Raw genomic sequence first — 25,061 nt, 5'->3', positions numbered from 1 at the left:
TTTAGTGCATCCTTGCTCCATTTAAAGTATTCATTTCTTGAAAAAAAATTCTGACCACTTTTGAACAGTAGTATAAATGTGAAAAAAGAAAGAAAAAAGGGCAACACGCCACAAACAGAGACCCAATAACCAGCAAAATGCAGTTCATATCGGCATTATGGGAATGAGGTGTGGTTTTGCTGATTACAAAAGTAGAGCTGCTCAGTCTAATAATACATGCTCCGTTTGAAGGGCTACAAACAGTATTTTAGACCGACTCATAGTCATTTTACCAACACACACATTACCAAATGACATCTGTGGTCATTCTGACCTCCTCTCAAAATACAATTTATGGGCTTTTAAAGAATGCACACCAAGTGTTTACCATGAACAATGATTCTAATGGATGGATTTAAAAACACAAGGACACTACAATCAACCAAACCAATCACAGTTCAGTCTACAGGGTTATACAAAAACAACCTCTTGTCCTGATTTCTAATAATTCAAGAGCTCCTTCTCAATCCCAAGAACATACAGACGACCCAAAAGTTTGTTTAAAAGGGAGAATTGTGTCCTTCACTATCAATACCAAGTCAGTGGTTCGGTGCACAAACTCTTCTTGGTAAAGGGCAGACTGTTACAGGAGGGACTTGTTGAGCTCACTGAACCAGAATGGGATATAACACCATTCAAAATGCCAGTGACGGCGCCGTTCGCTCACTCCACACCTTCACTGCGTGTTTATGTTTAATTCCCTTTAAAGTCCCCAAGGACAATGCAACAGCGTGCTAGAATAAGAGTTAGGAGAGGCATTGGACACAAGGATCCTTGATTCGCAATAATTCTATGTGACAAAGGCTCAGCTGCCGCTAGCACACTAAGTTCAGAGCTTTCTGAAGTGGCCTTGCAGAGCGCTTTGTGTGCGGATGGTTTACGGCTTATGTAAAATCTCTCTAAGCCATGTTTGGTGTTCGACAAAACTTGTGTTCGCGTGGGTGTAGGAACTCACATGCGGAGACCTTTGAGGTTCCCCTCTGGATTTTTCTAAGTTAGTACATGCCTTTCCTTTTCCATTTACAGAATGAACAGTGGCAGTGAGATTGTGTTGTGTTTGTGTTAGTTATGAAATGTTCATGTTCGGTCTGGTCTCCGCAGATCATCTTGAATCTCAGAGTCTCTGTTTCTGTTTTAAAATCTAACAACATAAACAGACACGGACTCCTGCAGTTATGTGTGTGTTTCTGCATATACAGTAGTGAAAAATGATATCTTCACCCTTTATTCAAATATGATCAAAATATTAAAGATTTTGTAAGCATATTGCATAATTGTGCTTGGGGTCAATTGTTTTATTTGTGATAACGCAATAAAACATGACAAATGTGCCGACAAACAAGCTGTCATATAAGAAATTATGAACACATGCAAAAACAAGAGAAAAGCAATGAAATAATAACTGGTCAATATACTCTTTTTCCTGTGAGATTTTTTTTTTTCTATGCATTTTTTTTTTTTTTTTTGCATAGTAAAATAAAACCTGTAGCCGTAGTTTGCCTTTTTTTTGCCAAATATATTTGTCAGATAAATACCTTAACCGAGTTTAGTGTTTTGTTCTCCCCTCATATTTAAAATATATCAAATGTTTTCCTCATGTTTTGATGGTTAATCTGAACTTGTAGGGTCATTAAAAACAAATATTCCCTTTGGCCACTACTGTATCTCCACCGAAAGCCATCAGCATGTAATCTCAATAAAAATGCTGAAATGTTTTAAACAAACAGCACAGCAAACCCACAGAATAATATCACACCTCACAGATGTCGGACGCCCCACCAGCCGATGTTTCAGCCGTAAACTTCATTTACATAGTCATGGGACAGTCACAGCGAGTCTCAGCGGGTGCTAGTGTTAACAGTCCCGGTCACTCGAACCTCCGCTGAGTTAATGCTTTCTCACGGCCTTGCTGGTGAGTTTCTTCTCACCCCGAAGAACTGACAAGCTTTATTGGAAGGCATTTTTACTACTTGGAAGTCATCCAAACTTATTTCTCACAAATTATTTGCCGTGGTGGTTGTGCAGCCGAGCTATTTTCTGAAGTTCTTCTACACTTAAATGACTAATTACATATTAAAGCAGAGGCAGAACAGACTGTGTTTACTGAAAGTAACTCAATTTCTCACTCTAGCTGTGCATAAACACATACTCGCAACGGCAAGCCCCCGAGGAATAAATACACTCACATGCATTCAAAGGGGAAAGATACTAAACAAATTGCATCCTATTTTTGGCGAGTCTGTTTGTGTGTTATTCCTGTTTCGCAAAGCTTCACGTGACGGGGAATTGGACAGAAATGTCAGAGGCTTTATTCTGTGACTCCTCTTCCATTCTGAAGCAGTGAGTTTGACAGAAGGTGTAACAATTTCAGCAAAATCATTAGGTATGACATTCAGACCAAAATTTTGTAGTTTTGCTTACACAACGGTTCAATAAACAAAGAGTTATTATTGACTAAAGGTTCGTTCACAACAAGGACGATTAAAACAACTATAAAGTCCACACTACAACTGTAACGATAACGACACAGATAAACAACATCATTTGAATCACTTTCGGAATTATTTTTCCCAGCTTATGAACGTTAAAAACATTGACAGCCAATAAGAATCCACCCAACTTTAAAGAGCATTTAAAGCGGCAGAGGAGAAAATTATTGTTTGTTTGTGTGTACGCTAATATAGTTATCGTGGTTGCACTTTATTTTACAGTACGTGCACTTACGTGTACTTTCAGTGTACTTATCTAAGAAAGTACTAGTTAATATAGGGTTACTACATGGGTTAAGGTTAGGTTTATCACCCAGTTATGGCAATTACTATAATAAGTAAATAGTTGTGACCCTGGCAGAGATACAACTATTTGAAAATCTGGAATCTGAGGGTGCAAAAAAATCGAAACATTGAGAAAATCTCCTTTAAAGTTGTCCATTTATGTTGACGATTGTGCTGCATTCACTCACAGAAACACATTTTTGATATATTTAAGGTAGGAAATTTACGAAATATCATTATAGATCATGATCTGTACTTAATATCCAAATGATTTTTGGCATAAAAGAAAAATCGATAATTTTGACCCATGCAATGTATTGTTGTCTATTGCCACAAATATACCCGTGCGACTTATGACTGGTTTTGTGATCCAGGGTCACGTATGTACATGGGGAACAGGTCTGTAAAATAAAGTGCTACCGTTATCGATAAGAGTTCATTTTGCAGTTATTTTAAGCCCGGGACACACCAAGCCGACGTCAAAGAACTAGCGGAGACGAAAGCTGTTTTGTCACCTCTCGTCGGTTGCGTCTCGGCCAAAATCTGCGCTTGAACACACCAGAAGGACTAAAGGCGACTGTCAACTAGCATGTGCGTTCTGTGTCTGCGTGTCAGTAAATATCTGTCTATATCAGCAGGTATTAATAGTATATTTTCATCATTCAAAAAGGGAAACTGAAACTAAGACTGCAGATATACAAACCGTAAACAAAGCAGCGTTTGCGTTGATTTTGAATATCAATCACGCTGATCACTTTCTTCATTCCAGTCGGCTCACGTTATATTCCTGCATTCGAATGCTTGGGTAAGATGACATAAAATTATAACAGCCGTCTGTCTGTACCGTCTTGACTTCTTTGCTCGCTTTCATCACTTTCGCTTTTATTCTCATGCACTGATTCGTTTGCTTGGCTGAACAGCCAATCACAGCTCTCTCTCTCACCGACGGCCAGACGCCAATTCAACATGCGGAATCGGCCCAAAAAACCCAGACAGTGTCCGACTAGAGCCAATGCTGCTGAACACACCGGAAAAACCAAGCTGACCCGACCGACGCTCAAAAACGCCTGTTGACTTGGTGTATCCCGGCCTTTAGACTCAGTACTAATTAGGACAAGCGATCGGACCAACCAACACAAGATTTGAAAATGAAAATAGGGAATCGATTTTAACGGCCTTCTCTCGGAGCGCGTCCAGCTCGTCACGATACGCCCGCAGCGAACGCGCGTCACACAGCGGGGTCAGCCCTATGTTCCCACAGACCTATGTATTTTTTTTTACGATTTGTCTAAACCCCAGATACGGGTAGGTTTAGGGGTGGGGTCAGGGGTAGGCCATTTGTGGGAACATAGGGCTGTGGGAACATAGACACGCTCCCCACACAGCAACTGCAGGCTCTGACAAACACTCATAACAGCAAATTATACTTCTGCATAATGTGTCTCTTTTTACTACAAAAAAGTGAATTCTGCCGGTATTCAGACAGTCTCATTCATACAGATTCAGATTCGGGTTACGGTCTACAATCGCCTACGTAGGCGAAATTTGTTTGACATTTCTAATGGTAAACACAGCCATGTTGAATCCTGCATTAATGTTGTTCATTGATGTTATGGCAGTTCACTCTGCTTATTGTTTTTCGTGAATGTTGCACTCCTGTTTGTCATCGTGCACGAAACTTCACGCCAATAAATCATCAGAAATATTGCTGACTTGTGCGCGTCTCAAGCGCCCTCTTCACGTTTGTCCTAATGCCTGTTAGTTGTCCGTGGATTTGCCTATATTTGGCGTTTAAAATGGAAACGTCTTTAGACATGGAAAATCGATTTTACAATCGATTCAATGAACACTTATGTCTCAAAAATCGAACAGGATTTTTTCACAAAAGTGACAGCCCTAGTAGGCTACTAATATAGTTCCTTTATCTATTTTTGCTTCAACTATAAAATGTTTCAAACAAAGTCAAAGAACAATTAACCATCATGTGTCTCATAGTAGTGTTTTACACCGAATGACTCAAAGTGGTTTGAGTGAATGACACAGTGAATCACTCAGACAAAATAAAGTCACTTATCGTCATTTACGAGCGTATCAATATACAACGTGCAGAAAGCATTACTAAAAAATCCACTAAAAATAAACACACTGAGATTCTATCTGGAACACAGACAAGCAGAGCGACACAAACACTGACAACTCCCAGTGTTGGACTGTATATCAGGACTCTTGGAACACAAGTTAGAACACAAATTGGAATAGAAATTGTATAATATCAACTAAATTACATTCCAAACACAACATGGCCATCAATTTTTTTCAGATTTGCTCTGCCAGAGAAAACAGTTTCCAAAGAAGCCAAAGTAGGAAGTGTTGCGAACACAGACAACAGACTGATCCAGAACTGTGCTACAAAACACCAGCACTTTTGGAGTATCGCCTGTCCAATCAAACTAGTAGAAATAACTTTCGCAACCTACAAATGTAAGGAAAAACAAGATTTCTTTGTGGAGGCAAGCTGTTTGAATACTTAACCGAAGGTTAAAGGAAACATGAACATTCAAACTGTGAAGCATTTTATCGCATCTCGTAGTCGTGTCTGGTGTGGACACGGTGTGTAATAGCATCTTTAATCGTGCAGGTTACGTGTGTTCGTCCTACCTGAGCAGAAGGGCATGGGTGCGCTCCAGTGGCCGTTGAGCTGGCAGGTTCGTGAGGATTCGCCCTTCAGTTGTCGGCCACCCGTACAGATGTAGCGCACCGTGGCACCAAAGGTGAATTTGTCCCCGCTCAGCACTCCATTAGGAGGAGATCCAGGATGCCCACAGTCCACCACTGTCCACAACACACACGGAAAACATTACTGGATCGGCAAACACTCCTTCAGTACACATTCACAAGATTAAATTCAATTCACATTTATTTGTATAGCGCTTTTCACAATACACATCGTTTCAAATGCATGAGTCTTTCAGAAATGTACATATACAAAATCACAGTTAGCGAAAAATGTATTAATTTAAATAATGTAATAATTAAATGCAGAAACAATGAACTCATTGAAGTAATGAATACTTGTTTGTTAATAAATGATTATGACGTTTAGAAAAAATTTAGCTTTGGCGCATGTTGATTCAGAGTTTGCGTCATCTGAAGTCTTGGCAGGAGTTTTATTAAAACATAAAAGGCTTGAAACAAAGCTGCTTTTAACTTTTAATTATATAATCGCTCTAGTTGTTCTCAATGAATGCGGTGGTAATTCAGCTTCCTGTGTGAGCGTTTTGATCAGCACTTTCTGAAAGTTTCTTCAGACCTCACTGCTTGTGCAGACTGCTAACATTGTAATATTTTAATCAAAATGAATGCATATCAATGAATGAATTAATATGATTGAATTAAATGTAATAATTTATCTTAATTTATTTAAAATGGTATTAAAAGTAATGAGCCTTTATTGTGCACAGAATTGTAATAAAGCTAACATAAAAATGTATATATTTTTAACATGCTTCAGATGTAAAACAACAGTAGTCAAATCCAGAAAAGCTTAAAGGGTTAGTTCACCCAACAATGAAAATTCTGTCAGTAATTACTCTCCCTCATGTTGTTCCAACCCCATAAGACTTTCGTTCATCTTCGGAACACAAATTAAGATATTTTTGATTAAATCTGAGAGCTGGATCACTCCTCCATAGGCTTCTATGTAATTGAAACCTGCCGGCCCAGAAAGTTAGTAAAGACAATGTTTAAAATAGTCCAAGTGCCTCTGAGTGAGTTCACGTAGTGTAACAGCGCAGCACTTCTGGGTTGTACTTCAGAACGTAGGCTCACTATTGGCCAGCATCACACACATGACCAGTGTCGGCCAATAGTGAGCCTACGTTCTGATGTACAACCCAGAAGCGCTGCGCTGTTACACTACGTGAACTCACTCAGAGAAACACAGAAGAAAATGAATAGTTGAATAAAGTCATTATTTTTGTTTGTTTTTGCGCACAAAAAGTATTCTCGTCGCTTGATAAACTTATGGTCGAGCCACTGTAGTCACTTGGACTATTTAAAACATTGTCTTTACTAACTTTCTGGGCCGGCAAGTTTCAATTACATAGAAGCCTATGGAGGAGTGAGACAGCTCTCAGATTTAATAAAAAATATCTTAATTTGTGTTTCGAAGATGAACGAAAGTCTTACGGGGTTGAAACAACATGAGGGTGAGTAATTACTGACAGAATTTTCATTGTTGGGTGAACTAACCCTTCAAACAAAGGGTCTCAATATTTTTGCATGCCAGCAGAAAAGGTGTGAACACATATAAATATATATATGTAAATAAAGCATTGAGTAAATCTCATTACCAGGTGAGAAACAAACACTTTTCATATAGGACTGCAAGTAAGCGTCAGCATTTTTATGCAGAAAGTATCTCGGATCACTTAGGTATTCAAAGAGCCTTGCAAATGGTGTTAGGATCACACATGTAAAACTACAGGAAAGGTTATAGAAACACAAAGCAAAGTGGATACTGGGAGAAAGGGCATCTCTGACAGCAGGGAGTCTTGTAAGCTCAGGTCCCGTCGACTTCGCAGCTGCTGCTGATCGTGTCTCACTGAGCTGTAGACGGCCCGAGGATGTGCTGTGTTTTAACTTTCACATAATAAAGCGGGGATCAGATAATTGCTAATCTGTGTTCCACCTGTCCCTCAATTACAACCACTGATCTCAAGCAGCAGGACGAGGGTCGTGCAACGAATTCCCCTCAATTACTGGAAGAAACAGGTGATTAGCAACACAATGCCACTGCCAAATTTTCATTGAAAGATGCCAGAAACATACCGATACACTCGGGCAGCGGTTTGTCCCACTGACCCGTGGGCTGGCAGGTGAGGACGGGGGAGCCAAACAGGTAATAGCCGGGGTTGCAGTCGTAGAAAACCACCGTGCCAAAGGTGAAGTTTCCGTGCTCGATCTTACTCTGCCTGATGGAGTTGGCTGGAATCCCAGGATCAGAGCAATTGACAACTGAATAAAGAGAAGAAAGGGAGAGGACAGAAACAGAGACATGTTATTTGGCAGAAGCACTAAGCAAGTGACTTCAGTGGAAACAACTAGGTCAGATGCTCTACGCATGTAGAATGAGAATTTGCCATTCTGTCACAGACATCCACTCAAAAAAATTACTGATAGGACACGATAAAAAAATGCTGGATCTTCTTAAAAAAGTGACATAGAACTAATCGAGACTGTAATATGAATATATATAAATAAAGCATATATATATATATATATATATATATATATAAATAAATTTATCACGATTAATCGCATCTAACATAAAAGTTTTTGTTTATTTAATACATGTGTATATTTTATATGTGTTTGTGTACACACAACCATGCATGTATGCATAACATATATATATATATATATATATATATATATATATATATATATCTATCTCCACGTATATTATTTAAAACAAAAACTTTTATGTTAGATGCGATTAATCGTGATTAATCGATTTGACAGCACTGATGAAAATTGGCAATGAAAATTACCTATTAATTGTCATTTAAATGAAATTACTGAACTTAAATATACGAGCTTGATCATTCTAGAAGAAATTTTCAGATGGCACTTAGAGGCTTTTGCATCTGAACTCTTCATATATATATATATATATATATATATATATATATATATATTGATTTTAATATTAAGATTATATTATATTTTGTAATTTTGTTTTATTTCGATTATAAAAAAATATAAAGAAATTAAAACCACCGGTGGTGGTGGCGCAATGGATAAGACACATGCCTTTGGTGTGAGAGACCCGGGTTCGAATCCACTGTGAGACACCAATGTGTCCCTGAGCAAGACACTTAACCCCTAGTTGCTCCAGAGGCGTGCGACCTCTGACATATATAGCAATTGTAAGTCGCTTTGTATAAAAGCGTCAGCTAAATGAATAAATGTAAATGTAAAATGTAAAACATTTATTTTTGTAATATAATATATTTCTCAATATAATTCAGCTCAAACTGTGTTAGTATCATGTATCATACAGTTGCATGCAGTAAAAATGCACAAATGCAGAATGGCATATCACAGAACATGCAGTCCATATCAAACTAAATATATCGGCATAACATTTTAGTATAATAACAGTATGACATTGGGTTTCCTTACCAAGCATCATTAATGACAATTTTGTTAGTGAATTTTCAGCCACCAAACCCCACAATCGGCAGACACTTATCAACATCCGCTTCACCCTTTCTTACCCTTCACTGCGGTGCTTTAATACGGTCAGCCGGTGAATCAGGCAAAGCTCCGTGTGAATAAAAGACTTAACTTTTCTCCCCACCTTTACATGTTGGTGGTGGCTGGCTCCACTGCCGGTTGGCCTGACACTGGGCTCGGGAAGGACCCTCCATCACGTAGCCCATGTTGCAGGAGAAGCTCACCACATCGTTGAGGTTGAAGCCGTTGCCTACGGTCCGGCCATAGATGGGGCTTCCCGGGTGCCCACAGCTGATGGCTACAGGTCACCAGAGAGAGAGAGAGAGAGAGAGAGAGAGAGAGAGAGAGAGAGAGAGAGAGAGAGAGAGAGAGAGAGAGAGAGAGAGAGAGAGAGGTTTTAATATGGCGAAAGCACACAATCTGTGTGTAGCAATGTGGGATGATTTCTTCCTGGATGCTGTTTTCTCACAACAGGTACATATTAAAAAACAGAAACGGTTTAGAGCGTGATTAAATTATGGCAGAAAATAGATGCACCCTTAATATTGATTGGTCACTGCGGGAAATTAGTTCAATTTCCCTCAGTAATTTCTAATCATTTATTTGGTAAGTTGCCAACTCAAGTTTCATCCGTGGCCGATGGAGGGGACTATACGGATGAAAGTTAGCCTTTGGCTAAATCCGGTACAATGCATGACATGGAAACATTTATGTTAAAAATGGTATATGGTCCCTTTATAAAAAATTAAAAAATTAAAAAACTCAAATGCAATAAATCAGAATCAGGTTTCTCCTTGATAAAACCAGCACCACATTTGAAATGCCAATGCACAGAAATAAAGGAAAGATTAATTCACTGTCATTCAAATACTACACAATCACATATATGCATCTTTGAAGGAAAATATTGCACATCCATTCGAAAACTTGTGTGTGATGTTTGGTATCAGTAAGAATGGGTGGAAATAAACACAAACAAACAAAACAATCTGAAATGTTTTGCACCGTATGCCGTCATTTTAAAGCAAATGTTTTTTAATGAATGGAGTCACGTTTTAACTGTATGATTTACAGCTATTAAAAGCAGTATTATTTCTAGAGAAAACTTAACATCCAATGAAAAGAAATAAGAATATAAATAATTTATAATAATTTTAATATTTGTTGAAAATATAAAAATACATTGCTCGCTTTCTCTCTATATATACACTATTGTTCAAAAGTTTGGGGTCAGTAAGATTGATTCAGCAAGGATGTGCTAAATTGGTCAAAAAATTACTTTACAACATTGTTACAAAAAATATTTAAAATAAATGCTGTTCTTTTGAACTTTCTATTCATCCAAAAATCCTGGAAAAAACAGTTTTCAACATTGATAATAATCATAAATGTTTCTTGAGCAGCAAATCATCATATTAGAATGATTTCTGAAGGATCATGTGACACTGAAGACTGGAGTAATGATGCTGAAAATTCAGGATATAAATTACATTTTAAAATATATTACAATAAAAAACAGCTGTTTTAAATTGTAATAATATTTCACATTTTTACTGTATTTTTATTAAATAAATGTCTTAGTGAGCATGCATAAGAGACTTCTTTCAAAAACATAAAAACTAGATCCCAAACTTTTGAACAGTAAGAATAGGCATAACAAACATTTTGTCTGGAGGTGTAATTTAAAAGCTCTGTAACAGTCGGGAACATTAGTCCAATGAAATCCCGCGGATGTAATAGCAATGGGCAACACGGCAACATTTGTGCTCGATTGCAGATATTTGTTGGCTGAATGAAGCGGTGCATGCCGTAAATAGAAGATTCACACTCAATGCCTTCGGGTGAGAGCTGTCACTCAAATGTTCAGTTTAGACATTCAAATCATATCGTTTATCAGAGTACATACAGGCGGCAAAGTAAATCAATCCAACAACAACATAATGCCTTTTAATTACATGCCAGGTTGAGTTTACTTCATTTACTGTATATGGGGAATGTATTAGACCTAAGCTGTCAGTCAGTATCAGATACTGCTTGTTATCTACTGTGCATTGTGAAAACGCATGTAAGTCGAGTACGACGAGCCTGGCCCTGTGTCTTACTTCTCTAATGTGTGATGATTAACTCCAGAGTCTTGTCTTATTCTAACATACTGAAGAGCTCTTATTTAATTAAGGAGACATTTCTTTCGCCGATATGACACATTTAGAGGTATATATTTGCGTTTGTAATAGCTCTTCCAGGGTACAGTATATTTTTTTCCTCACTTTCTACAATCATAAAAAGCCACAGTTGATTTGCATAATAAGAGTTGTAATTTGTTTCTCTTTGCACGGAGGCAATTTCACTTTAATTTGAAGACTCTCCGTAACCCAGATTTCCAACCAAATCACTGTATGCTAAAATAGCTGAAAATGTACCCACACATCTCTCTGTGATTTCAGCTTTTAGTGCAAAGCTTGTGAAACGTAGATGTGAAAAAAAAAATCATTTTATGTTTAAAGACCCCCTGAAATCACTCAATGAACATGTTTTTTGTGTTGACGTGTTTCCTATTGAAATAGGAAGTAAGTGCCTTTATTTAATGAGTGACTAATTTACACAATAGCAGGGTTATTATAGTTAATCAAAACTAAATCCATTGTTGCCTGAAATAGAATAAACGTCGACTGAAATAAAAACCTTTATTTGAGCTTTTCTTATTAAAATAACTGAAAATAAAAATGAAATAAAATGTATAACTTACTAAACATGAAAAAAAAAAAAAAAAAAACTACATTACTAAAACTTTAACAAAAATTAAAATAAAAACAGATAAAAAACAAATTCAAAATATTAATGCAAACTATAAAAGTATCTCAATGACACTAAAACTAATATTTTCGACTCAATCAGAAGTGGTCTTAGTGAAAGGGGATGTTTTAATTCTGGAAAGCATTTGATGTTTCAGTGTATTTTTGCTCAGTTTTCCCAATTGTTTCCCAAAATTGACATTTTAAATGTATAATCTAAATCTGCTAAAAAATCTATTGCAAACTTTTAGTGATACACCAGCAAATAGATGACCTCAAAACTACCAGAACTGCCCTAAAAGCCACAAAACTCCAATATTCATTTCATGGGGTCTTTAAGTCGAGTAAACGATTAATACATCAAGTATGTCAGCTGCTATTGGTTAGATCCATTGAGGAATCACAGAGCCTGGTGCAACTTGTCTGGCATTGAAATTGCCTTTCTTCCCTCTTGCTTTATTCCGCTTGAGAAAGTGTGAGATGATTTGCAGATGCAAAAAAAAAACTGTGATTGTTTCAGATGCCGTGATCACCATCATCAAAAGAGACGCCTCAGTCGCCCCGCTTTCATCGTAATTGACTGCCATTCTCCAAAAGATCATGGAAGAGATGCCACATTAATAAAAGTGTGAATAAAATTTGAATCAAATCAAGTGACAGTCAGATAGTCCCGAATATAAGCCGTGGCTCTCAAATGGTTTCGCAGAGAACCCAGATTTTACATTGGACATCAAATGAGCCGAACCAGTGTTATCATTCTTAACTAAAACTATTAAAAACATTTCTGTTGTATAAATAAAATAAAATATAAATACTAGTTGAAAATCTGTATGCCTTGGCAATAAACTGAAATAAGTTTAAGTTGAAGCACTAAAATTATTACCTAGAAATACTGTAAATAAAACTCAAAATTAAAACTGAAAAAAATCTAAACATCAATATTTTTAATTACAGAATCACAGAATGAAATAGCAAACAATTAAACTAAAATTAACATGAAAACAAAAAATATAATTAAAAACTACAATAAAAACTAAAATGCAACTCGTTTTAGGTCATAACCCGCCATTTGAAAACCACCAGCTTAAAAGTATTTGCTAATTTTGTATAAGAAGATGAAGATGCTGCATTCAGGACAGGCTCCGCCCTCATCAAGCACGTGCCATAAAGGGTTCGTTCTGCCAAAAAACTGAAATCTGTCATGATTTTCTGACATGGTTTCTTCTGAGGAACACAAAAGGAGATATTTTGAATGAAAGTGGTTAATGGGGATCAGTGATGTTTTGGACCCCAATGAGTGGATGAAAGCAGTTCTTCAAAATATCTTCAGTTCTGTGTTTTACAGAGGAAACGATGTCATTCGGATGAAATATTCTGAGTGATCAATCCCCAATCCCCAACTTGTGACGCAGCCACGCTTCGTTCATTTCTCTGGCCAGAACTGAGAGAATAAACTGAGCCTGTTTTCTTCCACATGTTTTTTTCTCTCCATTTCTGTCACCGATGGAGTTTGGGTTCATTTGGCGCCTCCGGCTTGCTTTTACTTTTAATATTCAACATTAGTTCTGATTTGACTGAACGGACACTACCGAGCTGATGATGACATCACCGTTTCCAGCAGAGCTGCGTTATAGCTGAACTCATTCCATAATTGATGAACTTTATCCAGTCATTAAACTTGAACTGAATCAACACTGAACTGATTTCAACTGAATAATGACGATTGTACTGAATAATGTTCACTATTGTCTTTTTAGAGCTGCTTTACAGCAGAATTGAATCATTATGTTCCTGTTTTTCACTGTAAAGCTGCTTTGAAACGGTCCGTGTTGTATAAAGTGCTATAGAAATAAACGTGCCCTGACTTGACTCGACTCATACAGGTTTGGAATGACACGAGTGTGGGCAAATGACAGAATTTGTATTTTGGGGTGAACTATAATTTTAATAAAATGGGAGATGATGTGGATAAATCCTGCAGTCTCAAATACTGCAGCTTTTGATGAGACTTCATTACTTTCCCTGCAGATCCTTTTTATCAGCTCATTTAGTCTAAATGTTCCTCAAACAAATAAACGCCCCCATTGAAGTGAGGCAGACCTGCTGCAGTGCGTGTCTGATAAATGTAGGATGTGTGAGTGTGTGTGTGTGTGTGTGTGTGTGTGTGGGGACCCAGTAGGAGATGACAGTGACGCCACTTTTTTTATAAAATATAAATAGCTCCCTAAATACAGAGAGCTCTTAAGGTGGATTCTTTAAATGCCAGTGCCATTTAAGAAGGAGAGACTGGTGTCATGATGTCACGTCCCCTTATGCTTATTTGCAACAGAGTTATTCTCTGTGTCCCAGATATATTAGTAGTCAAAACTGCAACAGTAAGTGTGCTAAAATTAGGGCTGTCAATTGAGTCAAAGCTTTAAATAAATAAATTACACTACCGTTCAACAGTTTGGGGTCAGTAAGATTTTTTTACTTTTTTTTTTTTTTGGAAAGAAGTCTCTTATGGTCACCAAGACTGCATTTATTTGATAAAAAATACAGTAAAAATAAAAATATTGTGAAATATTTTTACAATTTGAAATAACTGTTTTCTATTTGAATATTTAGTCAAATGTAATTTATTCCTGTGATTCAAAGCTGAATTTTCAGCATCATTACTCCAGTCTTCAGTGTCACATGATCCTTCAGAAATCATTCTAATATGATGATTTGCTGCTCAAGAAACATTTCTGATTATTATCAATCCTGAAAACTGTTTTTTGTTTGTTTTTGTTTTTCAGGACAATTTAAAGAATATAAAGTTAACAGAAAGAACAGCTTCAACGTGAATTATAAATCTTTTGTAACATAATAAATGTCTTTACTGTCACCTTTGATCAATTGAATGCATCCTTGCTGAATAAAAAAAGAAAGAAATCTTACTAACCTCAAACTTCTCTTAATTAATCAGAATTAATTGCATGCATTGCAGAGAAAAACCTGCATATGAGAACAATTCAAAGACATTTTTGTGGCAGAATTCAAAATATTGTTTTATATATTATTTGCATAGTATATAGGCCAGATATTCATTAACATATTATTTTAATTAATTTTACTAAACTATGTGCTAAATTGACAGCTCTAGCTAAAACATATGTGACTGTGTCTATTCCTTCACCCAGCGCATGGGGCTTTCGACCTTTTTCTGAATGAATCTATTCATGGATTCCGTAATTTTCCACAGCTTGTCTGAGAGAGAAAAGCGAGTCCCAAACTCACGGACGCAGATGGGCAGCTGTCCGGACCAGTTGTGGTCTTGCTGGCAGATTCGCACAGAGGAGCCGATGAGCCGGAAGCCGGAGACGCACTGGTACACTATGGTGTCTCTGTAGCCGAAGTTCTCCCCGATCACCTGACCATTGACAATCTGCTCGGGTAAACCACAGTGGCCGGCTGAAAGGACAGGAACGAGAAGAGAGAGTGATTAAAGTGAGAGGTCTGAGCAGCAGCTACATTACACTGTAAAATATTAACATCCAATGCTTTTAGAGAGACCAACTGCTTCAAGCAATTAAGTGTTTAGTGGAGTGTATGTAAATTTTAAAAAGTGAGACCTTCAGTGGAGCAGGAGAAAGAAACATGATTGAGGTCAAATGTAATTTAAGCACTTAGTGTGTGAGTGTGTATAGCGTTATACATACCGTTCAAAAGCTTGAGGTCATTAAGATTTTTTTATTTATTTTTTTAGAAACTAATACTGTTATTCAGCAAGAATGCATTAAATTGCTGATCTTTTTAACTTTCTATTCATAAAAGAATCCTAATTTTTTTTAATCAGTTTTAACAAAGATTCAAAGTTGGCCAAGCCACACTTATGAAAAATGTCACATTTTAAATGTTTTTTTTTTTTTTTTAAAGAATACAATAGTGAAAATAGCTTTTTTTACAAAAAAAATTACCAAATTTGCCGAAATTTACCAAAAATAAGTTTCTAAATGTATTATCAGGATAATGACTTGAGTGAAAAACTTGCATAATGAAAAGTAAAAAATTTACATGAATTTTAGAGTGTCTTGATATTTGGTATATCCATGCATGGAAATCAGGTGTAAAATAAATAAAATAAAATAAAATAAAATAAAATAAAATAAAATAAAATAAAATAAAATAAAATAAAATAAAATAAAATAAAATAAAATAAAATAAAATAAAATAAAATAAAATAAAATAAAATAAAATAAAATAAGAAACGGATGAGCTGACTGAATAGTAATAAATGTTTTTTTTAAATTTTTTGAGTTGACAGGATAGCTGTGAAGTGTTAACAGCTTTTCCTTCCCCGTTTAAAAAACATTCCAAATGAATGGATGAAGTTGGAGGAAAGAATCAGAGTTATCCAGACAATGGTTTACTACTAAACTTCCATTTACTGTATATTATGTCATGGAAAAGACTTTAATAACAAAATGTGGAAAAAAGTAACAATAAAGAATGAGTAGGTGTACACAAACTTATGAACGATAGTACTACTAGAATCTAGGTTGATGACGATTCTGTCACACTTAACAAGGTTTAAAAATCAAGCTGAGCCACTGCTAGGCAAACATGCCTGAAACAGCAGATGTGAACAGCAGTGAATGTACAGCACATTACCCAAGCAGCGCGTCTCTGTTCCACTCCACAGACCAGAAGATAGACACTCTCTCACTGTAGATCCCACCAGCATATACCCATTGTCACATGTAAATATGGCTGTGGCCCCAAAGGAGGTCTGGGTTCCAATTTTCTTGCCACTGGGAGGCGTGGCCAGATCCCCACACGAGATGACTGAGAGGGAAGGGAGAGGGTAAGACAAACAAAGACAATCTGGAAGGTTTAAAGCTTCGACTAACAGAGCCAAACAGCTGGTGGATTGGAGTTGAACGACACACTTACTTTGGCAGTGGGGTCTCTCGTTCCTCCAGCTCCACGCACCATTGGCTGTGCACTGAATGTGGGCGGGGCCTAGCCGGTAATAGCCAGGATCGCAGGTGAAGATGATTTTTGTTCTGTACTCATAATGCGAGCCGTTGACGATCCGCCACCTTCCGTGTTCCAGAGAGAAAGATCCGATACTCGGACAAACCACAACTGTGCAGAAAATACACAGAAACCAGTATTCAGAAACAAATGGCCATATTTTATTATGGTTCCATTCCAAAGCGTACTATGCTGCCATTATCGTCCTTGGTGTGACTGAATTGACATCAATTGTGTCTTAAAAGGCAACATTATTGTGGTGTTGAAATGGATTGTCTTAAAAGTAGGCAGCTCACTAGGTTTAGAGGCATTGTTTTGGAGGGGCAGATATAATTGGCTCATAAATAAATGAATATTAAAGCTGAAGCAAAGAGATTTCACTTCTTCACTCGGCGGCCATCTTTGTTATGCGCCCGGCAGCAATTTTCTGTTTAGCCAACAGCAATACAAACACAGCTCCTGCTTACTTGAATGGGGAAAGACTGAAATTGCCAAAGCTCTTTTTCTAAATGGTTTTAATAACACTTCAATGGTTTTAATGATTATTAATCTGACAACAATTATGTCAAATTTGCGATTCTTTAGGTGGGTCCAGTTAATGCACATCCTAGAGTTATCATATGCTATTAAAACGCTGTGTTCAAGTCCTCCTCCTTCCTCTTGTACTGTCTCTGCTTCTCTGCTTCTGCGTCTCTGTGCGTGAGCTGTACCTGAGCAGCGAGGGACCTTGTTGTGGTTGCTCCAGGTGCCGTCAGGCTGGCACACAGCGCTGGTCAACTCTTTGGAGGACAGCCGGTAGCCATCGTTGCAGAAGTAGGTCACACGTGTTCCCACAGAGTAGTCCATCGCAAGCACTCCTCCGTTCACAGGGGCCTTGGGCAGCCCACAGGAGACAGCTAATGGGTGTGGAAATCAGATAGACATAGGGAACGTTAGGTCATATGTTTCAAATATAATTATTATAACAACTCTCAACATAGCTTATTACTAAAAATTGGTTATTCGAGTGGCTGGTTTTACAAGAAGAAATTGGACATGCTTTTTTTAAACGGCTTTATGTAAGGTCAATACTAAGTTTATGAGTAAAAAACGTCACAATAATGCATAGATACACTATAGATAAATTGACCAAATAGATGTGCATTTTTTTTTTTTTTTTTTACAGATGCATGAAATATAGATGTACCATATCGGTTATCAGCTAAGAGAGATTAGAGATTTAAAGGGGTGATGAACTGAGAAATAAAATTTTCCTTGAGCTTTTGACATATAAGAGGTCATCATACTATAAGAATATCCTTTAAGTTTCAGAACCTTGATAGTCCAACAAAAGCTTTTATTGACACCAGGCACAGCGAACGACAGGTTTTTCAAAGTGGGGATCTATGAGGTCAAAGGGTATCAAACCCCGCCTCCGCAGAAGATGATCAACGCCTACTTCAACACTGCCTGTTTAGCCCCGCCCACCGATTCACACATTACATGAAACTCATTATAATATGCAAAACTGTAATCCAATCATAGCAGTGGGCGTTTACAACTAAGTCTTCAATGCGGCACGCCCATAAAAACCGATCCCTCTTTCCAGGGAAGAAAATAGCCTATTACTTATTCATTTTGATGTTTTTGAATGTAAAAACCAAGTGGACGTCATAAGTTGACCTCATACAACAATAATAATAAAAAAAAAAAGAAAAGAAAGAAGTATTGACTGATATTTAATTGTCTTAACCCCTTCCTACCATAGCAAGTGTTGACAGAAATTGCCTGAAAAATTCCATGTATTGTTGACCAACAAGTGAATTCAATTTAGCTAACTAAGACTAATGGCTTAATAAGTGAATATACATTTTAATTAAAAGTATTAAGTATTGAACTGAAGTCTATGGACAAAACCAGGGTCTATTCTCTTTAAATCTTGATTTATACCTCTAAAAGGGCAACGTATCCCCTGAGATACAAACATTTACAGACAGATTATAAAAAATGTAAATAATAAATTCATAAAATGTCAACATAACTGTAATAAGATAACGCTGAACAACAACCAAATATTGTAAATATGTGAAATACATAAACTTTTACCTAAAGATGATTAGATGTCATTTTAAAATGCAAAGAACTAAGTCACCAGATCTAAATATTCACAACAAACACCAAGAAATGAGACCTACACTTTCACAGCCTCTCAAACGTTTGTATACCCCAGGATACAAAAACCTTTTCAGGGTTTAGGAACCTAATAAACTTGTTAATTAAAAAGAGTTTTTGTGGTGTAAAACCACATTGAAGTTCAGACACTTTCTAAGAGAGATCAATATTGTGTTAAAAGTAATAACTTGCATGTAATGGCAGATCCTTTTCATAAACAATGAAATAGCACTTAAAGAGTTGAACACTATCCCACTATAACTACGCTTGTCATCAGTGTTGCAAACCAGCCAATGGAACGGTCCCATCTCACTTCTCCCTTATGCAAGCAGCACTGGAACATATTATTTATCAACGCACAGTACTTTTAGATGACACTAAGTATGAATCATTGCTGTGCACAAGCCCTCAAGATTTAATGAGCAACAAAACCACTGGTACATTTGAGAAACAAATGGCTCGTTTCCACTGAGAGGTACGGTACAGTTCAGTACAGTACGGTACGCAATTATTTCCGTTTCCACTGTCAAAAGTTGTGCCATACCGTACCGTACCACTTTTCCGGTACCCTTCGTTGGGGTACCGTACGGTACCTAAAGGGTGGAGCTAGACTCACTACAGAACATTGATTGGTTCACTTGCGCGTGCTACAAGGGGAATGACAACATACGTTTTTCAGGCGAGAATGTAGTTGTTTAAAGCTCAAATCTGTGGTTTATTTATAAAGATTTATGAAAATTGTATCTAGTTTGTGAGATCCATTCCAGGCGATCACCGGGCGCTCGGCGCTCATGTACCCCGCCTGGAACAGCCTTTCCGAACATGACGTCTGCCGCTAACTCTGACGTCTCTGTAGTGGTTAAACATGAGATATAATTTGTCTTGTGTAGACCTAACGGGCGATGGATCCTGGCCAATCGTTTTGGCTGAGGGCTAAGTGAAGTTTCATAACTTTATTTAGGCTACTTAACTTTACCGTTGTAACGGTAACGACTAGAGCGCTGACTTTGTATGTTTGACTGAATTGTTTGCTTTATTTCTTATTGTAGGCTATAGCTTCTTGTACCTTTAACTTGTACTTTTATAATGGCTATTATTGATAAAACTGAAATTGAACAAAAAGAGACATTTTTTGTCATTTTTAATTTTATTACAGTGAGGATGATCAGAGTACAAATGCACATATTGCCTGGACCATATTAATATGTTTTTCGTTGAAATATTTAAAATTTAAATAAAAAGAGGCAGGGTTGTGTTTTATATTTCGTTTTGTTATAGGCTAATGTTATACATGCAGTGAATATAATCAATACGCGTTGCCTGAACCACACTTGTGTGGCTATAACGTTAAAGATTTCTTTAAATGAAAACGAAAAGAGGCAGTGTGGTGTTTTATAAAATTTTCCATTTTATTGTTGCCTAAAATGTACATACAGAGATAACCGGAGTCACAGAGCGAGCTGAGTGACGCTTTCAAGAACGCTGCTGTGCCATTTGCAGAATTACCGGACTCGCATGTCATTCTCCTGAGCCCAAACTTTGCGTACTTGCGTACATTAAAAATGCCTAATGTCGACGCTTGTCTTCTTGTGACAAACAGCCACATGCCGAGAAGCAAGAACAAGATCTGCTGTATGTCTTCCATTGTTGTTTACTATGTCACTTCCCAGCAAGCAACTTTCCGTTTAAAAGATGTCTAATAGCCGTCCAAACACAGCCCAGACGTCTAGGCTAAAACAAGGCTGAATTTGGGCTTTCAGTGAAAATGTAATAGAAGTCTAAACCATCGCACAAGAATAGACTAGTCATCAATTAGACAGCAAAGAAATGAAATGAGTGAAGAAATTAAACCAAACACTTTGTAATCACTGTTGACTTTGCTTACATGATGGAATATCATCTCGCAAGTTATTCTGGCAAAAAACGACATGTAACCAAATTCAAGGTTATTTTGGCTAGAAGTGGGTTACTCATAGCCGGACTATATCGGGTCTATAGATGGTGAAATGACGGCTTTTGCTTGCTGGGTTTCTTCTTTGAACGAAAATGACGTTGACCGTTTCTTTCCGGCATAGGCTACACCACGCCTATCAAGTAAGGGAACTGTTGGCGGTGGAAATGCAAGCCGGATCAGGGTTTACCGTCCCGAATCGTACTGTACAGTACCGTACCGTACCGCTCGGTGGAAACGCCATAAGCAGTCAGCATGTAACGGCATCGGTTCGCAGCCATTAGATGTCGAACAATTTCCCAATAATCAAAGAGCACATATCAAGAACTGCTCAACAAGAGGGGTCTCTGACAGTGACGTGAGATGAACCCGTTGCACTACACAAAAGGCTGAAAGTGCCCAGAATGCTTTTTGAAGTTTACAGAGTCATTTAAGTGTCACTTGATGTTAGTGGCACAGGAGCCCGTGGCCCTTAGAGGGAGTTGGGGTCCATTCTGTCAAATTACTGCAGGAGGAAGGGCCCGCATGAATGCGCCGCCTCAGAAACCATTCCGTCAGGCTCATCTACTCTACTGTGAAGCTGAGTCTGAGAGGATAGGTGGAGCGGGACGGACGACTCCGATGGATAAAGAGAGCTCTGAGGATCAGTCATTAATGTGACAGATCATGAATAAACAGTATCAGTGAGACAGTAATTACTGCGTCTCCATCACTGACCGTAAAAGCTTGTTTTAGAGGCGTCAGGAAAATTACTGATCATATCTGCAAGCACTGAATTACTACCGGCTGACTTTAAAAAAGGTCTGTTGGGTGTTTAAGTCAATAAAATACTGGTGTAAAATGAATACCCTGGGTTTAATACAAGTTCAGCTCAATTGACAGCATTTGTGGCATAATGGTGATTAGCATAGAAATTAATTTTGACTCATCCCTCATTTTCTTAAAACAAAACAGACTAAGAATCAGACTAATCTGAAAATGACTTCAATATTCACAAGACGTACAAAACATCAGTGTTAAAATAATTTTAGTGTGATAAAATATCCTTTTCTGTGCAAAGTTACATTCAGTTTTACAACTTTATTGCCAACATAAATCCTAAAACTACTGTAAAAATTACAAGAACAAATTTACATTTCAAATATTACACAAATTTTAATAACAACAACAACAAAAAAGTGTTTCATTACATTCATATCTTCACATTTCTGCTTTTAAATCCTCCAACAATTGGCCCCATTTACTTCATACACAGTAATCGTAAAGAATTTTTTTTTTGTCTGTGGTAATTAATATTATGCCACAAATGCTGCTTAATTTTGTAATATTAAACCTGGAACCAGAATACTATCCCATCTCACAGCTTGACATGAAGGGGAGTGTTCAGAAGTCCGGTTTGAAAAGGGTCAGTGTTTTTGCGAATCAGTTTGGAGAAATTAGTGGCGCTAGTAAATAACATCAATGCAAAGGCTGGTTAAACAGCGAGAGTTCATAAGTATTGACCCTACAACATACTCTAGTTACCAGCTGCTAAACCCGAAATGGACTAGTAAACGTACCCATTTGTTGGGTCTTACCCTGGCAAGCAGGAACCGGGGCGTCCCAGGCGTAGAAGCCGAAGGTGGTCTTTTTGCAAACGGCGGTGCTCTTTCCAATAAGCCGGTATCCCCGGTCGCAGGCCCAGCGGACCAGACTGTTCACGTGTCCTCCGGTCTGGCTGCTTATGGATCCATGGACGGGAGAGTCCGGGGTGCTGCAGTACAGAGCTGTTCAGACAGACAGACAGACATACCAGACCCCATCAGTTCCTCAATCACCACCCAGAGCCGAGCCCTGTGACACGGGCCGCATTCACTTACAAGCACATTTAAAAAAGATCTCTCTCTTAAAGAGGACTTGTTATGCCCTTTTACAAAGTCTTGATTTTGTTTTTGGCCTCTACTAGAACAGGTTTTCATGCCTGAATGTTCAAAAACCACATTATTTCCCCCCATATTTGACATTGTTGCAGCTCTTCTCTTCCCAGTCTATCAGTAACGCTCTGTTTAGTTCCTGTCTCTATGAAGCTCCTCCTCCTGTAAAGCACACTGTGCTCTTATTGGTTGGCTGGATCAGTGTGTTGTGATTGGTCAAGTGCTTCGAGCAAGTTTGGTAAATGTCCCGCCCCTTAGCATAACCACCAGTTTCAACACACTACTAACTAACTCAAGCAGGCCCCGCCCCTTTATTCTGCGTATTAATTATTTAAATGAGGAATATTGTGACGTGTTCGTTCCCGGAAGAAAACTCAAGACTACAATTGAGTTTTTTCAGGGAGTTCAGAAACTGACACTGATATAGAGAATAACTAACTTTGTGCTTTAAAACTTTGCAGAGCTTTTTCATGCTCAAACAGCAACATTACATGTAAATGTAAAAAAGCACAGTAGGTCCTCTTTAAGGAAGCATTGTATTTTCTGCTATAATAACATACAGAACTGTGTAAAACTCCTATGCGTCTCATTCAACAGGCGTCAGACTGGTGTTTTGAAGACATTTCGAGAGACGGGCTGCAGATGAATATTTCATATTTGTGAAAAGGTCACATTATCTGGTTTATTACTCGTTTGGCCCACTGAAATTTAGCAATGGAATTTATATTACCAAAGATAATTCTGGAAAGGAAGAATTCTTTTGAAACTTCTGTTAAATATGGGCTTAAAGGAATGATGATTGAGCTCAAATTCTTTTCATTTTTTAAAAAACAGGTACAGTGGCAACACAAATGATTTGAACACTTAAGCCACAATAAAGAAAATGCATGAACTTGATTGCATAACTGCAAAAATTATTACCTTTTCTCAAAACTAACTTCAATTTTGTCAGCCACTTTTACATTTAACTCAAAAGTACCTGGGTCCCAAGGCGCTTTTGGTGGATGCATTAAAAAACAGTATCCTGTATCAGTATTTCAGTTGAAAACTCTTTTTGCTATGTTTTTTTTTTTTTTTAAATGGATTGATTTGTTTATCTAATATAATTAAATGCACACAAATGTGGCATAAGTGCATACATACCTTTTGGGGTCACTGTATAAAAATGTAAAAAATATGCCCCTATTTATCAATACTCATGCTGTAAACAAATGCATTTGTACAGTAATCTAAACTATGCATCTAAAATCTGAAAAAAGAGGATTTTACAAAATCTGTTATTTAAAACAGAACAAACAACAACAACATGCATAATGAAATTAAGATTTAAAAAAAAAAATTTGCTAAGCATTAGGTTTATTATTTTAACCTTATTCACATATATTCATAAACAGTGCATTCAGAATGTATAAAAGTATTTCTTCTATTGTGTTGCAAGTCAAATTAAATTATTTTAAACAGGATTATTTCCAACTTCTGCAGAAATAATTCTCTAATATAAAATAAAAAAAATTAATTAAAATATATTTTAGCTAGATATCTGACAGGATGATAAAATAAAATAAATCATAAGTTAAAAAAATAAAAACAAATACTAAAAATAAAAATAATAGCTATAAAAAGAACAGATGGATGGACCCAAATGGATGAAAATCTACTTCAGCCACAGATCTGCATTTGAGGCTAAATCCATCCGGCAGGACAAATGAGCCAAAGGATGTGGCAAATACTACAAAGAAAAGGCTTGAAAGGAAGGTTAGAACTCTGGATCCCTATAGTGTGGATTACTCCGCAAATACTACAAAGGATACATGTATCAAATGGTTAGAGCAGAGATAAAAATATTGTGTTTAAAAAATATGTTTTACAATCTGATGGTGTAACAGCATCAGAATGTGAATACTTTCTGAAGGCACTGTAGTCGTACACTCACTTTGAAACCAAACAGAAGCACATCAATAAGCATGTCAGTCAAACTCAGCGAGAGACCGTGACAGCAACAGAGAACTCCACTGACAGAAAGCAGCTTTCATAATGTTAGACTTGGTTTTACCCAAGTTTCACAAGAGACTGAGAGTGAATTCAAACCGATTCTCAGCCTTTGAACTGAAACAAAGGATTAACATGTCGATGTGGAAAATTTTCATGTCCTATCGACGGAAATGAACAAGCCGTTTATCGTTGATTTCACATGCTGAAA

General features: G+C 37.3%; 1 protein-coding gene across 1 annotated transcript in view; it reads right to left on the bottom strand.

Annotated features, from left to right (window-relative positions):
- csmd3b (CUB and Sushi multiple domains 3b) overlaps nt 1–25,061 on the bottom strand; it is a 466,880-nt gene that overhangs the window by 45,527 nt on the left and 396,292 nt on the right. Inside the window, exons 50-57 of the mRNA XM_082185594.1 lie at nt 22,526–22,714; nt 17,557–17,742; nt 16,763–16,957; nt 16,481–16,654; nt 15,107–15,280; nt 9,178–9,351; nt 7,644–7,829; nt 5,472–5,645 (exon numbers count right to left, since the gene is read on the bottom strand). Coding sequence (XP_082041720.1) covers nt 5,472–5,645; nt 7,644–7,829; nt 9,178–9,351; nt 15,107–15,280; nt 16,481–16,654; nt 16,763–16,957; nt 17,557–17,742; nt 22,526–22,714 — 1,452 coding nt within the window. The remainder of the gene's footprint in view (nt 1–5,471; nt 5,646–7,643; nt 7,830–9,177; nt 9,352–15,106; nt 15,281–16,480; nt 16,655–16,762; nt 16,958–17,556; nt 17,743–22,525; nt 22,715–25,061) is intronic.

The sequence above is a fragment of the Leuciscus leuciscus genome (assembly GCF_965113295.1).
Source record: "Leuciscus leuciscus genome assembly, chromosome: 12".
NCBI classification, from domain to species: Eukaryota; Metazoa; Chordata; class Actinopteri; order Cypriniformes; family Leuciscidae; genus Leuciscus; species Leuciscus leuciscus.
The sequence above is the reverse complement of the archived record's forward strand: the minus strand, read 5'-3'. Positions and strand labels throughout refer to the sequence as shown.